Source organism: Enoplosus armatus, chromosome 6 (genome assembly GCF_043641665.1).
Source record: "Enoplosus armatus isolate fEnoArm2 chromosome 6, fEnoArm2.hap1, whole genome shotgun sequence".
In the NCBI taxonomy this organism is placed as follows: domain Eukaryota; kingdom Metazoa; phylum Chordata; class Actinopteri; order Centrarchiformes; family Enoplosidae; genus Enoplosus; species Enoplosus armatus.
The window spans coordinates 14,396,174-14,411,220 of record NC_092185.1 but is presented as its reverse complement, the minus strand read 5'-3'; the positions used below and the strand labels follow the sequence as shown (position 1 = coordinate 14,411,220).

At 37.5% G+C, this 15,047-nt stretch overlaps 3 protein-coding genes across 3 annotated transcripts; all 3 read right to left on the bottom strand.

Moving 5' to 3' along the window:
• Positions 1–1,852: 1,852 nt before the first annotated feature.
• bpgm (2,3-bisphosphoglycerate mutase) lies at positions 1,853–3,118 on the bottom strand. Its single transcript, XM_070907577.1, has 2 exons — positions 2,518–3,118; positions 1,853–2,028 (listed from the first exon to the last, which is right to left on the bottom strand). The coding sequence occupies exons 1-2, from the start codon at positions 3,116–3,118 to the stop codon at positions 1,853–1,855; spliced, it is 777 nt and encodes a 258-aa protein (XP_070763678.1).
• Positions 3,119–5,125: 2,007 nt separating this feature from the next.
• Positions 5,126–7,466, bottom strand: LOC139286282 (troponin I, slow skeletal muscle-like). The gene is made up of 5 exons (XM_070907024.1): positions 7,422–7,466; positions 7,154–7,285; positions 6,467–6,556; positions 6,150–6,323; positions 5,126–5,550 (listed from the first exon to the last, which is right to left on the bottom strand). The coding sequence occupies exons 2-5, from the start codon at positions 7,262–7,264 to the stop codon at positions 5,464–5,466; spliced, it is 462 nt and encodes a 153-aa protein (XP_070763125.1). The 5' UTR covers positions 7,265–7,285; positions 7,422–7,466; the 3' UTR covers positions 5,126–5,463.
• Positions 7,467–9,637: 2,171 nt separating this feature from the next.
• On the bottom strand, positions 9,638–11,824 carry LOC139286280 (troponin I, slow skeletal muscle-like). The gene is made up of 5 exons (XM_070907022.1): positions 11,747–11,824; positions 11,272–11,403; positions 11,097–11,186; positions 9,894–10,067; positions 9,638–9,772 (listed from the first exon to the last, which is right to left on the bottom strand). The coding sequence occupies exons 1-5, from the start codon at positions 11,813–11,815 to the stop codon at positions 9,683–9,685; spliced, it is 555 nt and encodes a 184-aa protein (XP_070763123.1). The 5' UTR covers positions 11,816–11,824; the 3' UTR covers positions 9,638–9,682.
• Positions 11,825–15,047: the final 3,223 nt, after the last annotated feature.

Genomic DNA, 15,047 nt, shown 5'->3' with positions numbered 1-15,047 from the left:
GGTTTCTCCCCCGGCTCAGCCTCACTGGTTTGGCCAAATTACAGAAATGGTTGAGAAATGAGGAGCCACTCCTCTGGATCCGTCTGTGGTAGTCAACCAGACTCAGTTGTTTATTGTTTTCAGTGGGCTCAAGGCGACCAGAATCCAAATTGCAGTCATTTCTGTACTTCCCAAACAGCACTGCTGTTTGTTTTCTAATTTGTTTCTATTCTATTGCTCCATCACAAAATGTATGACTGACTTTGTGTCAGTGTGACAACTGACATGCCTTCCTGTTGCGAAATGATCAACTATCTGCTAAAAAATGAAGCTTAAAATTGACACAGAACACAGAAATAGAAAATAATCTTTTAGGAAAACTTCCCTTTTATTTCATCATGCAGACTCTCATATGGTAAGGTGTGAACAGCAGGGAAGACATTAAATCATCTTATATGAAGTTACAAATATATCAGTGTTTTCTACTCTTTAGTATCTACAAATGCATGTTCTTAACTTATCTCTTTCCCCCTGTTGCCCTAACAGACCAGTGTACAAAATAACAGTGGCAGAAAAACACAACAAACAGGAGACACAACTGACGTACAGTGCTGTACATCTACAAACAAGAGACGTAACACAATATACAGTACAATGAAGTAGCCTGTGCCACATACAGTAGTAACATAAGATGACAAGTAAGGTAGTGCTGCTATAAGACATAATGTGCAGACTCAAGAGTGACAGTAACATTTTCACTCATGTTATTAACATCACATAAACAACATTTAATTGCACACGTATGATAATAATTTAGAATTTCAAAATGAAAACCAAAACAGTGCTTGTAGTTTGCAATTAAACGTTTTCACATTTATCCAAAATAATGGTATTTACCATTCACAGTTGTTGCATTTAATTAATAAGGGAATAATTAAAAAAAATCCTCATAATATACCCCAATACCAAATAGGCATGTTTGTTAGCCACAGTGTTTTAAACTCAACCTATTTTGTTTTGGAGTTAATGTACTGTATAAACCTCATAGGAAAACAACTTCAGCAGTCTTACTTTTACTTTTACCGAGGAGGCCATTTAAAAGTATGAGTAAGTCATATGCGTGGGACAGTGGAGGATTTCAGTGGTTTTGCATATTTACAGCATTTCTGTGGCTCGCAATTACCCCGTTCTTGGAATGAACAGCCTGGCTATCAATTTCTATGAGGTAAGATTTGTTAATGGAGTGCTTTTATTCTTAAGTAAAATCACCACAAGACCTGTTTGATGCTCTACATAAAAGGAAGCTTTTAAAAAGTAGCTGAGCACTACGTTAATACTGAAGGCACATGTTTAAATGCAAGGGAATATTCCTAAAGCTTATCAATGTAACAGAAAAGCATCTTTTAGAAAGGAGTTTTTCTTCTCTCTGGATATGACACATTTCAAGATTTCTCAGTTTCACTACATTACTATTAATCTGCAAGGTAGAGTAAATGAGAAAATAAATAAATAACCACATTAGGGTCACCATACAGGCTTAAGTAAGGACAATTAGCTTAAAAGTCAGATGCAAACCAAACACTTCCTCAATGCTTACACATAATACAACTCAACACAGTGCTGAAACATTTACAGTACTTTCTCCTGCCCCTGTCGGACCAGTCTGACCTGTGACACGCACTCTGTATCCAGATCAGGCCACTATTACACATAAAGCAAGTTCACACCTATCCTTTAAAATCGTATAAACCATAATTTATTGTTATTGTCTGGTATAATGAGTTATTAAGAGTTTTCACTGTACCTAATAAAAGTGCAGCGCACAGGCAACCAGAACAAAGCTATGTTAAGTCTTACAGGCTATTTAGTGCATTCAAGTTGAAGGTTTGGCTTTTCCCTGGTCCTCCACCTTTTTAATTGCTGCCTGAATCTTCGCCTGGTCTCCCAAGAGCTCCCGAGGTTTCACAGGCTTGAGGTTTTCATCCAGCTCAAGGAGCACAGGTATCCCTGTAGGTAAAGTCACACTGGCAATATCCTCGTTCGATATACCTGTTGAAATAAGGACAGTAATGTTAAAATCACACTAGACACAACCAGGCTTGATAACAGTTTGCAGTCTTTCCTTTTGCATTAGTGCAATATGCATGAAAGCTTTAATGATATCCTGTTTATTGCCAGATGTATGACAATACCACAATTTCAGCCTGTATGTATATACCCTGTGCTGCATAATATTAAGTAACAGTCAATACATGCTACTGAGTGTCCTGTGGCACATGGAGCTTATGAGTGTGATGAAAGGTCAGTGTGCACTTCATAGCCACAGCCAAATGTAACATAAACTCACTGGCCTTCTTGCACAAGTTCAACCTTCCATTTCTGGAACTGAAATGTCCTCCCAATTCAATGACTCTGACAACTAGAAACAGCAGCCTGTAGAGTCCAGAAGCTGTTGCTGAATTCAACTGAATGCATTCACTGCACAAAGACAAAAGCTGAGCATCGTTTATAATAGCTTGGGTCAGTTCAGTTACATACCTTCCAGGTGTTTCAGCAGAGCTCTGCAGCTGTTTCCATGAGCCGAAATGAGCACAGTCCTGCCTTTCCTTATCTCTGGCACCACAGTGCTGTCCCAGTATGGCAGCAGCCTGTCCAACACCTCCTTCAGGCTCTCTGCACGGGGAAGGTTCTCCTTTGGCACGTCACATGTGGTGTATCTACGGTCATTGTAGATTTCCAGGAAGTAAGGGTGGGATTCATCAATCGGAGGAGGAGTGATGTCATAACTCCTTCTCCACAACTTCACCTTTTCCTCTCCATGTTGTACAGCCATCTCTGCCCGGTTCAGGCCAATCAGGGAGCCATAGTGGCGCTCATTCAGTCTCCAGGACTTGACCACGGGGACCCACTCCTGACCCATAGACTCCAGCACAAGCCATGCCGTCTGGATGGAGCGGCTGAGTATGGAGGTGAATACTAAGTCGAACTTGTAGCCCTGCTCCTTCAGGAGCCTACCACAGTCCTGGGCTTCTTTCACCCCATCATCGCTCAGCTTCTGGTCAACCCAGCTGCAGAAACGGTTTTCTTTGTTCCAGGCTCCCTCCCCATGCCTCAGCAGAAAGAGTTTGTACTTGGACATCCGAAGCACCAGCAGCAGAAACCTGCACACATTCAGCAAAAATGAACAAAACAAGTTAACATAACAGAAGTGAAACTAACACACAAATTCAACAGAATACCTCTAATATCCAGCTTACAATGTATAACGTTAGCCTCACTGTATGTGTATCTGATCTGAGTTCAGGAGCAGGTACTCAATGGAGGCAGTGTCAGCTAAAGGTTAGAGGTTGTTTTAAAAAAAAAGTGACATGCTAAAGGAAGATAGCGACAGCAGTCACCCTTATTAACTAGCATTATACAGAGACTGGACACTAAACAACGATAGATACCGTTAGCTAACTACTATATGCAAATATTTCACTGGATGCTGCAGCAAAGCTTATTAGAAAGCAAGGATGGATGGACGTGTTGCTATGTAAATAACAATTGGTACAGCATATATTATGGCCCCTCAGAGCGAGGTAAAGACAGGACCAACGTATAAAAAAACAGAACTACAGGCATGTAGCAACCAAAATGATCAGAATATTGTGAAAATATCGTCTTACCCTGTGTGGGTTTTAAATCCGGCTTAAATGTGGCTAGTACAGTCGAAAGTGTCGGCAGTATTTGGCAGGCCATGTACAGCAGTGTTACCGTGAACGTTGATGATTGACATTCCCTTCCTCCAATCAGAATTGCGGATATCACATGTGGGCGGTGCCTTTGTCAAATGTTATGCCCATATTAGGCGCTGTAATAACGGCCAGGCACGTTCGCCGTGGAGGGAGAAGAAGGGGAGTAACTGTAGTCTCTTAACCATGGATGTATTGGAGAGGTACAGTCGGCTAGCTAACTGTTTTGTTGAAAGGGCTTTGTGGTTTACAGTTTGGAGCGGATTTATGGTGTTTGTAACAGAAGAACAGCAGTTTAAGACTACTTTGTTTACAGGCAGAGGGACGGGACAGTTTATGTAAGCTTGTATACCCGCCTAAAATGATGCAGTTGTGTGGGAAAACAGTGGAGAGAATGTAAATATGACGACATCAAACCTATGTTAGTGTTGTTAAAGAACAAAACTAATCGTTTAATCACTATGTTGGGTATATACTGCCACATTGTTGTTCACTCCAACATAATGTACAGCAAAGCTGCTTCAGGCAAAATTCTCATTGTTTAAACCTGGTTCAAACACACTTAACTGCAGCATCATTTCACATACACACATTTGCCTTTGCCACTTAAAATGACATATTGTTGTACATGCATTCACTTGAGATTCAACTCAAATCTAACCTCAAAAATTAAGTCTCAACCTAAAAATATAATGGTTTACCTTGTGGGTAATAGCTTTTATTACCCTAAATGGCAGGCGAGTTCCTGAACTCTAAACAATATTTATTTCCCATATAATAAAGGTGGGCATCACAGTATATGTAGTATTATATCACTATATTGTGATTATAGGCTAATATATTTTTGTTAGTGGGTAATATAACCAGGTGGGACGTGATTATTCCAGTAAAGTAAATACCTGACAAATAAAAGTTCTTCATCAAATAATCATAAAATAATTAATATTGTTATAAAACGGTCCCGTCCTGATATTTGATTTCCAACATTTGCCCACGATAATCTAATATACCAGAAATGTTAAAGAAGAGCTACCATTGTACAAACGGTATGGCAAAATCTCTTGACAGTAGACACATTTTACGACGATATATACCATCATACAAGGATACAAATGCTTGAACAGTGCTGTGAGGAGAGCAGCAGCATTCTAGTGTAAGGAACATTGTCTTAGCAATTCATAACACTGCCTCTTCTCTTCATGTCTACACATTCATTTTCAAGGATGCTCACCCAATGGGACTCCATGAACTGCTGACCCCAACATTATTTCAAGAATACATGGAAATGGTATTGTCCACATTTTATGGGCAAAATATACATTGGACAAATTCAGATTCATAATTATTGACAAATATGCCCATCTGCATTTTCTCTGATTCTTTCCTGTTTATTTTTGTAAACAGCAGAGGTCAAAAAGCAAGCCAGTAACATTTTTACAGGTGACAGCCAATAATGGTGCTGTGTTCATGAAAACTGAAAACAGTTTCATGATACTAAAAACTACAAAAACAATACAGTATATATTAAATACATATGTTTTTCATAATACGTCATAAATTATGTAAAAAACTATGTATTATATGAATTATCATACAGTTAAATTGCCATTTACATGCACACTTAAAACATGAACTGTGCCATAATCTACTTGTTAACCTGGTCGTCATTATGACGTGAATAACAGTCACATGATTCACTGGTTCCACCTGTTTTAGAGCAGCACCTTCACAAAGAAATGTACCACAAAATCTACTGCCCAGCATCAAACAGCTTCTTTCTGCCCTCCATACCAGACATGGCATCCACGTTCTTACGCCAGTCAGTCACTTCCTCTTTCTGTGGGGTGAAAAGATGACGATTTTGAATCAGCTCATTCCGATTAAAACGTGAGTGCTTGTAGCCATTTTGTACACCACAAGTAGGCACACAATATTAGAGAATATAGGGATGCATGCTTGTTAATATTAAAAGAAAAGTGAAAATCCTGCACTAAACATCACTGCGTCAGATACTGTTCAACTGCATCATTCTTACTTCCTCTGAAATTTTAGAAACAAATGAAACCCGTCTCAGGTTCTCTAAGTCTATGTTGAGTTCCTTTTAGCATTTTAGCAGTTCAGGTTTCACATCAGAGTTTCATTTTAGGCATCATGTGAAGCTGCTTTATCTTTCATATCTGTATATACAAGAAATGTGTATCTTTAGCTTTAGCATTAGTGTTAATATCCTGGATTTAAGCTTCCTTGCTAAAACAGTGCAGAGTGTTAACTGTTATTTTACATGTTTTTAATTGTTTTGTCATTTGTGTGTTTAATATATGGACTCCCAGGAAAGCAGCACTGATACCGAGTGGATTATCATCAGTAAATCATACGAATTGACTCAAACTGACACTACGTAACATTTTGCAATACACTGAAGTCTGCAGCCCTTACCTTCTCCTCCTCCTTCTTCACAGTCTTGAGGTTGGCCTTGAAGTCCACAGACTCTTTGACCTTAGCGCCCAGCAGAGCTCCCAGCATGGCGTCAGCAGACACCCTCACCCTCTTCAGGTTCGGTCTCTTCATCTTGCCCTTCAACTCGTAGATCTTCTGAGACAGGTCCTGTATCTTTGTCCAATACAAGTGACAAACCCGCCATGGACATTACCTTAAAATGTTCAATTCCCATTGAATATTGGTGACATACAGTATGCATCCCATAACTTTGTATGGTGCTTAATTTTATGTCATTATTCACAAATATTACTTACCTCCCTGTTATTTTTCGTCACTTTAGAGTCAATGTCGTACCGGTCTTCGTCAACCACATCAATTTTCTGGTGTAGCTCTTTGCAAAGAATCTGCAGACAGAAACATTTAGAGTATTAGACTAATTTAAGTACCAATTGGTGGAATTTGTTGGACTATAACTGGTCTAGATAACTTCTGCATGGGCAGTGATTTTTAATGAAATATACCATAATATTAATTTATAAAACTACATGCAACATTTGCTGTAGACTTTGTGTTATAGCAGATTAATCCGTGGACTTTGCTGTGGATAGTTTTCATTGAAAGTATTTTCAAATGGTGCCTATTAAAACTGTTGACATTGAGGTCTGTGGATTATTCTGACTAACTGAGACATTGTTCTTGACAGGAGGTTTTTCTGTTGAGGTTCTCAAATGTCATTTTTCAATGCTTTGAACACCACAAAATTACTAAATTACATTCACCTTGCTTTGTATTTGGGTGGCAGCATAAGTGTCAGTGACAGATGTCTCAAGACCTCTGCAAATAAAACCCAAACTAATTGCTTGCGGCTGTGTACCACTAGGGGTATGTGGGAAATAATGATTTGGGTGAAGTGACCCTCCCTGTTAAAGTGTTTAGACAGTTATGTGATTTAATGTTGACTTTCTTTAGAGCCAAAACAAAAACAAACGTGATAAATGTACCTGTAGATCCTGCAAAGACAGGCCTGACAGTTGCAGTTCTGGGACTCTCTCAGCGAGGATTCTCTCTCGTTCATCTTTTCGGACTTGCTTTTCATTCTCCAGCATAGTCATGGCCTTCTTTAGCAGTTTGGTCTGGTACACATACAAAATCACACCTTAGTCAGCCAGACAATGTATGGTTTACAGCACTTAAAGAATGTCACTTCTTGAACAATATTTTTTACAGCATTTGCTATCCAAGACTAACACACAGTTACACATAAAATACCTTCAAGAACAGTCTGCGAGATGCAGAGATCTTTGGCTTTGGTTTCTGGAAAAGAAGACAGATTACATGTCAGATTTCTGGCAAAACATTTCAAATATACAACAGTGGATTTCCCAGTGTTCATTTTTCTGTATATGCAGATTTATTCATGTTATGATTCAACAAACACAAAAAATGACAACAAAACATATACAGTATTGTACAGAGTAGAATTTGACTTTACCTTCACTACCTTTGTATTCTAACATTTTATTTAACTTTAAGTGTTAATTCAGTTGATTTCATGTATAGTCATGGCACTTACGCATTGATTTGGAGTGCAGCATAATGCAGTTTTTAGTCCCACAACTGATGCAATGAATGAATAACTCAATTTACATTTAAGACATTTATTCTATCTTTGACAGTAGAATCAACTCACCGAAGAGCTGTCCAGTTAGGAAGGTGATGTCCATAATTCAAGAAGAGAAAAAGAAAAGGTACAGTTTTTTACATTTTTGGAATTTCACATACTCAAATTTGAGTTATGGTGTGATGAAAGTGAGACATGGGTACTTACGCTTCAGACATGGTTGCAGTTCTGTGTGCCTCCTTGTCAAATCTATCAAAGTACAAAAGAAAGGAAGAAAAAATTAAAGTTTTTTACGAAAGTATCTCAGCTCATATACTGTGAACAACAAAAAAGCTAAATTTTACAATCACCACTTCTGATTGAGAAATCCTGTATAACATAGGTTGCAGTTCCAAAGCAGGGGACACAAACAATGTATAACATTTTCTAAAGGTCAAATCCATGACTTAAAAAATACTCTCTACAACAAATCAAAAAATAGTTCTAATTGCCTCACAAGTAATCAGTTAAGACCAAAAAGGGTAGGATTCATGTTGTTGTTTTTTATTACTTTTTTTTTTATAACTTATAGCAAAAATTCTTCAATTCCAGCTCATTACATTGAAATGACACTACAGAATTATAAGCAATGGTATTCAGTTGCTAAGAAGAAGAACACATAAATCAAATCCACACTGTGACGTGTTATTTATAACTTCTACTTGGACTTCTGTTCAAGATCAGAGGAAGCCAGCTGATCTCAAACAAAAAAACCCTCTCCTCCTTGACTCACATGCAAGATTCCTTTTTAAAAAGAGATTGTTTTAGTTGTAACTTTTTTTAACTGGCATTAATATAGATGCTGTTTTAGAGGGAAAATTCAGCCATGCTTTTTAAATACTGATGAATTTGGAGTGTCTTTTAGCAAGAGTATTGTAATAGAAAGCCTTCATCTGGTGCCTTATCCCTTTATGCTCTGTAATATTTCAAAATAAAACTCCTTACCTTATACAGTAGGTGACAAATACTCACAGGCGTCTTTTTCTGAGACGCGAAGGGCAGAAAGAGGGTAGATATATAGATTCCAGCGCTCATGTGAGTGGCTCACTAAAATAGCCCCTCTGTCCGTCCTCACCATTCTTGCGCTGCGTCTCTCACATCCCATAAGTATGAGGTGTGAGTGTAAGTTCTTACTGGGACAGTCCACCTGTGATGCTTTCTCCTCGCTGAGGCAACGTTTGAAGGAGCTTTAATCCAATATTATGTGTGTGAAATTAAAGTTGATCCCACATACAATCCAATATGATTATTAGATCAAACAGTGGAGGAAAACAATGGCAGGATTGTTGTCTTTTTGTTGAGACAACATTGCTGGTTTCTTGTTTGTATCAAGTACATAAATCAAATATGAAGATAAACTCCCACTGCAATAACTTTCACAAAGACTGCAAACATACTATGTATTTTTTAGCATTATATCTTTAATAGTCAACAAATTCTGAAGTCTGACAAACTAGATGGCAATAAATCACAGCAGATAACAGACTTACAGTTGTTTGTTTATTAGGGACAAACAAGATTTCTCCACAGTCAACATACTGTACTGTAGGTCCCCAAGTGTCTGAGTATCCTGTGATGGTTTGAAAGAGTTCTGCTGCCATCACTAGGCTGCAAACAGTCACTACATCACACGTCAGTATCAGTATAATTAAGATTTTCTATTAAAAAAAACAAGACTTGAAGCCTCGTTAAATAAACAACATTTGTTACCTTTCCTTTATTTTTATAAAATTACAAGCAAGACTGTCCTGGTTTTAAGAGTATTTGTCCCATCTGCAATTCATAAATTGTTATAATATAAGTAAGACGGTAAGTAATGTTAAGAATTTGTTATAAGAAGAAGATCTCTTCAACAAAAGTAAATGATCCTTTAGTTGCCAGAGGCGTCAAACAGCTTCTTCCTGCCCTCCATACCAGACATGGCCTCCACGTTCTTACGCCAGTCAGTCACCTCCTCCTTCTGTTGGAAACATAACGTTGGACATACAGCCAAGATAAAACAGATTGACAAGTGACACATTTGACCAATAATAGACGTTACCCGGAGGTTTCCGAGACCTTGAAGCAAAAGCCAGGTTTACCTTTTCCTCCTCCTTCTTAACTGTTTTGAGGTTGGCCTTGAAGTCGATGGACTCCTTGTGTTTGGAGCCCAGCAGAACGCTCAGCATGGCTTCAGCTGAGATCTTTACTCTCTTCAGGGTCGGTTTCTTGAACTTACTCTGAACCTCAATGATCTTCAGATTCATGTTGTCAATCTGTCCGGGGGATTGTGTGATAAAAAGGATTGTATTATGATATTACCCTCACTGCTATTTATTTATTTACATTACAACACAATGTAGAGGGAAGCTCCCAAGATACTTACATTTTTCCCCACCAGTTCATCTATATATGAAACATTGGGATTCATTAATATGGCTACTTGTATCTATTCCAAAATTGAGAGTTCACTCTTAATCTTAGAAACAGTAATTTAATTGAAAAAAGATCTTAACTTAATGTCCATTTTTTTATTTTTCTGGAGCTTTTAACAGCAGTCTTCCTCAGCGGATAGAATTTACTCAGATGAAGCGATATGTGATTAGAAGCTCCAGAAAAGGCTAGTAAATCGATCTTGAGTCAAGATTGTTTTTGTTAAACTAATCCTAAATAGATTTTGTTGTGGATAACTGTATACAGTGTACTGTACTTGTTGATGGAACAACTGTGCATGTGTAATCAAATTCCTTTAAGGATAGCAGCTCTTTAAGGCTGGGCCGACCAGTACAATGTGAGAGAAGCACTACTGGAATACGCTACTACTTTACAAAACAACTATTAGTGGACATAAATAAATGAATAAAATAATCAGAGAAAACAAAAAAAGGCTACTTTTACAGATGTTTAATAATCTGTGGTTAGGAAGTAATGTCTGTTTTATTGGCAGTGAACCCCATGATTGCTCAATAGCCAATCATGGCCCAATGTATTAATATGTTAATATTACTATAGAATATAAATCTCTCTATCTGGAGTTTTGTTATTATTATATCATTGTAATAATTCATTGGCTTCAAACAAATTAGCAGCCCATGATTTAGTTCCAAAATATTTGCTTGGTGCAAAGTCACAGAGTGTATCTTCGAAGAACAACGTCTAAGAGGCTGATAGGTCTTGTTATTCTCAGTGGTGCCACTTGGAGGCAGTGTTTGTTCATTTTTCGCTCTCTGATGTTGTGACCCTGTCGTCATAGTAAAAACACTGAATGCAGTAAAAACATAATTTTAGCTTCCTATTCAGCTTACCTCCTTGTCGTTTTTTGACACCTTGAGGCCAATATCATACCACTCCTCATCTACAACTTCAATCTTGTGGTGCAAGTCTTTGCAAAGATCCTGTAAAAAGAAGTAAAAGACACTCTCAAGTGGAATTGTGTAATAGTTAGGGAAACATTTTTATCAAGATTATGAGATAAAATACCTGCAGCTCTTGCAAAGACAGACCAGACATATTTAGAGGAGGAACTCTTTCTGCCAGAGCAACTTCTCTTTCCTTCATCTTCTGCTCCGTCTCCTCCTGCAGCATCTGAGCAGCGACTGCCAGCAGTCTAATCTATGGAAAAAAATATAATATATAATATAATTAGGATCTCTAGACCAAAAGTTCACATAAATACTAGAATTTATAATCAATTTATATGATACAACTTGACCATGAGTATGACACATCCTTCTAAAAATATTCATACATATGAATACCATATATGTAAACTGTCTCTATGCAATTCTTATCACACATCACAACCATTTCACTGTACACACCACTTCATGCTGTACTGTACTGTACTGTATGCTGATTAATGATCTGATCTGAAATCCAATTCATCATGATAAATATATATAAATATATATGTCTTCTTGCTTCTTGACAAAAAATACTATAAAGAATAACTTACCTTCAACCCCAGCCTTCGGGATGATGAGATCTTTGATTTTTTCTGGAATTTACACATAAAAATATTCATTGTAGTATATAAAACTATACTCTATATGCTATATATTGCAGAGCACATCACATTTGCATACATGATTTTAAGGCCTTAATAGACAAATGACTTATTAAAGATGTCTTGTGATTAATACTCACAGGTCTGTTGGTGCATTAACAAAAGGAAGAAAATACATGTCAGCATATTTACATAAGACATACATTTACATGGAGATCAGTACATCATTTTAAAATAAACCAAAAGAGATTATACTCACGGATCAGCCATGATGGTCTTAAATTCCCGCACTAGAATTGGAAAAGTAGAAGAAAATGAAAAGTCTCTTTGCAGAAAACAAATCTACATTTTAACCATCATGCAAACAGAGTGAGTTTCTTTCACCTTTAACACCAACTTCAATTGAGCTGTATGCTGAAGATTGATGATCCCTTTAACCTCCCTGGTCAAAGTATTTCACCCTCTCCAAACATTCATTGGCCCATTAAAGCTGGGTGCACAAAGTTATTTATTGTTCACTCCGCTGTTCCCCTTGTGCAATTTAAGGCGGATTGGAATATTTTATGTACCAAACAAGTAGTTCTGTCGCAATTCAAATTTTGCCTTCATTACTCTACATTTTGCTGTCTTTATGTGATCAGCCTTTGTCAGTTACAGTACATGTAAGATTTATAGATAGATTTATATAGATATATAGAGAGACTTTTACTTCTGCTGTTTTTTACATTTCTACTCATTCATGTGGCCCTCAAAGGAACATTCACAAGAATTAAATAAAATGTTATTACAGTTATTACAATTCAAATACATATTAATACTAAATTAAGTAATGGGTTACGTCAGGCTATAGTTTGCTGTTTCATATGCATACAGGATAAATCTTTTCCAAAATACTGTAAGCACAATGACTTTAAAAGCACTTGTGTCGTATGCAAAGTGATGAGTCAGTGGATGTGTTAACATAACTGACACAAGTCTCTGCATAGGTGACAAAAAAGGTGAATGGCCAGATAATCCACAGGCATGTAAAATGACAATGTTTAACTTGCTGTTAATTCTAAGACAACTATATCCAAATAAAACAAGAAGGCAAAGACAAGACACTACTCTGACTTAGAGATTTTACAGATTCTAAGTTAGTTTTAAACTCAAAGCATGCTGAGAAGTTATTCACAGATTTCAGCTCAATACATCAACATGCCCACATACCACAACACATTTACTCTAAATCACCAAGTACCAGAACGTTAGCAACTCTGTACCTTATTGAAGCTGCACAGCCGAACCTCAAAACTGAAGAAAAGTGTGTGTGAGGCAGCAAACGACTTTCTGAGAGACGATGGAGAAAAATCAATCAGATTTATAGTGTCTGCCAAATGTGAATGGCTCACAAAAATAGACTCCTGTCTGTGCTACTGCTACTGTCTGTCCACCAACGGTGACATTTACTGTTGCACATAGCATCACCACAATATTCAGACAGGAAAGAGGGTAATAAAACTTCATTTATAGGCTCAAACATTTGGGTATCTTGTGTGGTTTTGACAACACCTGTTGGCGGAAGTGACAGTGAACATTTAAAGAGCTGGCCACATTAATGCTGGGTCAGTGCCACACATTCACATTTGACGAGGGCCAGCTTGTTGGAGTTTGGATCAAGTTGTCAAGGAGTCAAATGGATGGAAGAAAACAAACCTAGAGTGTCAGTATTCACTTGTTCTGCGCCTTTATTTATAGAACAGCACAGTCCAAGTGTGAAACTGGACCATCTCAAGATGTCCATCTATAGACATCTAATAGTGTCAACAACTGAGACTGAAGAGGTTTTTAATACCCATTCCCATATGTGTGTTTCCAGTGGCCACATTAACTGTATGTCTTAAAAATGAATTGCTTTGTTCATGGACATTTGCTAATTCATCCTCAGATTGTAAGAAACTAAATACAGCTGAAAAAAAAAAGATAATTAATGAAACAATGTTTTCCATGTCATTAGAAATGGCAGAGATGTTGTGATAGTCGCACACCATTTGGAGGTCGGCTCTGACCCATTGCTGCAGCTTTAAAACTGATTTGTTTTACCTCCCTGCATCAAAGTGAATGGAGCATTCGCCACATCACTGCAAAAAGTTAGAAGTTGTATGTTCAGTGCACATCTTCTATCCACCTTACTGTATGTACTGAACATCACCATTCCTTTGCTTATGTGTGATGATAGACTATTGTAGCCTGATAATACAGGACCACCTTGAAGATAAGAACAAAGCCAAAAGTTAGTCAGGTTTTATTTAGGGGAGTAGAGGAACAAGGACAGGTGCTGGTTTGACGGTGTCTGTGTCTTTGTTGTAACAGGGAGTCAAATGTTCAGTTGCTCAAAGGGCTGCGACTCAAGCCCTCACGTAAGAATAGGTAGGCAGCAAACGATTAAACAAGAATAGTAGAGTACAAACCTTGGGTCAAATACTATTTTTAGATCACCTCTAGTAGTTGCTTTAAGGGAGTAGTCGATTGAGTTAGTATCGCACTTCCTTAAAGTCGGGATACTCACAAGATTAGAAAAATGAAGGGTCAGACCCAGAAGAGGCCAAGATATTCAAGCTCCAAGAACGATGGGTCCTATGTTTCCCTTAATGAACTCAACAGCATCTATATGTTATGCTGCATTCACACAATATTGGTAGAAAGGAGAGAGCGGCAACTTCCTGTTGTTCTGATTTGGCTGATTTGGGATTGTTCATGCATGGTTACCTCCACTGCCAGCCTTGTAATCATGTAAGTGAATCTAAATCAGCTACTTTTACTTACATGTTTAGAGCAGTTGGTTAACAAGTGAAATCAGACACAACGCTGTATATAGCTTCCTTTAGAATTGCTGAACTGATTGTATTAGTGTTAATATTGGATTTTATTTAGATGTAACTGAAAGTGATGGTGACTTTGCAGTCATTTAGCCAATTTTTTCTTTTTCTTTCAAACTTCACACCTCCAGTTTGTAACACAGACTTTCGGCCACGAGAGAGTTACTAATACTTTTGGGCAGCAGTAGATTCTTCCATGCTTCACCCATGGCTACCAGTTTGACCTTTCATTACTGATGAATCTGCTGATTATTTTCTGGTTTAATTGATTAATCATATGTTTTGGAAAATAAGAAAAATATCAGAAAACAATTAAATAAGTTTCCAGAGCCTCAGTATCTTCAAATCGCATGTTTTGCCCGATGCAGAATCCCAAATTATTTATTAATTAA

Coding starts and splice junctions, on each gene's coding strand:
- bpgm (XM_070907577.1), bottom strand. CDS start 3,118: ATGTCCAAGTACAAACTCTTTCTGCTGAGGCATGGGGAGGGAGCCTGG. Junction 2,029..2,517: donor TCTGCTGAAACACCTGGAAG/GTATGTAACTGA, acceptor TTATTTCAACAG/GTATATCGAACGAGGATATT.
- LOC139286280 (XM_070907022.1), bottom strand. CDS start 11,815: ATGAATATTTTTATGTGTAAATTCCAGAAAAAATCAAAGATCTCATCA. Junction 10,068..11,096: donor TGTCAAAAAACGACAAGGAG/GTAAGCTGAATA, acceptor TCCCCCGGACAG/ATTGACAACATGAATCTGAA. Junction 9,773..9,893: donor TTAAGAAGGAGGAGGAAAAG/GTAAACCTGGCT, acceptor TGTTTCCAACAG/AAGGAGGAGGTGACTGACTG.
- LOC139286282 (XM_070907024.1), bottom strand. CDS start 7,264: ATGACTATGCTGGAGAATGAAAAGCAAGTCCGAAAAGATGAACGAGAG. Junction 6,557..7,153: donor TGTCTTTGCAGGATCTACAG/GTACATTTATCA, acceptor TTCTGTCTGCAG/ATTCTTTGCAAAGAGCTACA. Junction 6,324..6,466: donor TGACGAAAAATAACAGGGAG/GTAAGTAATATT, acceptor TATTGGACAAAG/ATACAGGACCTGTCTCAGAA.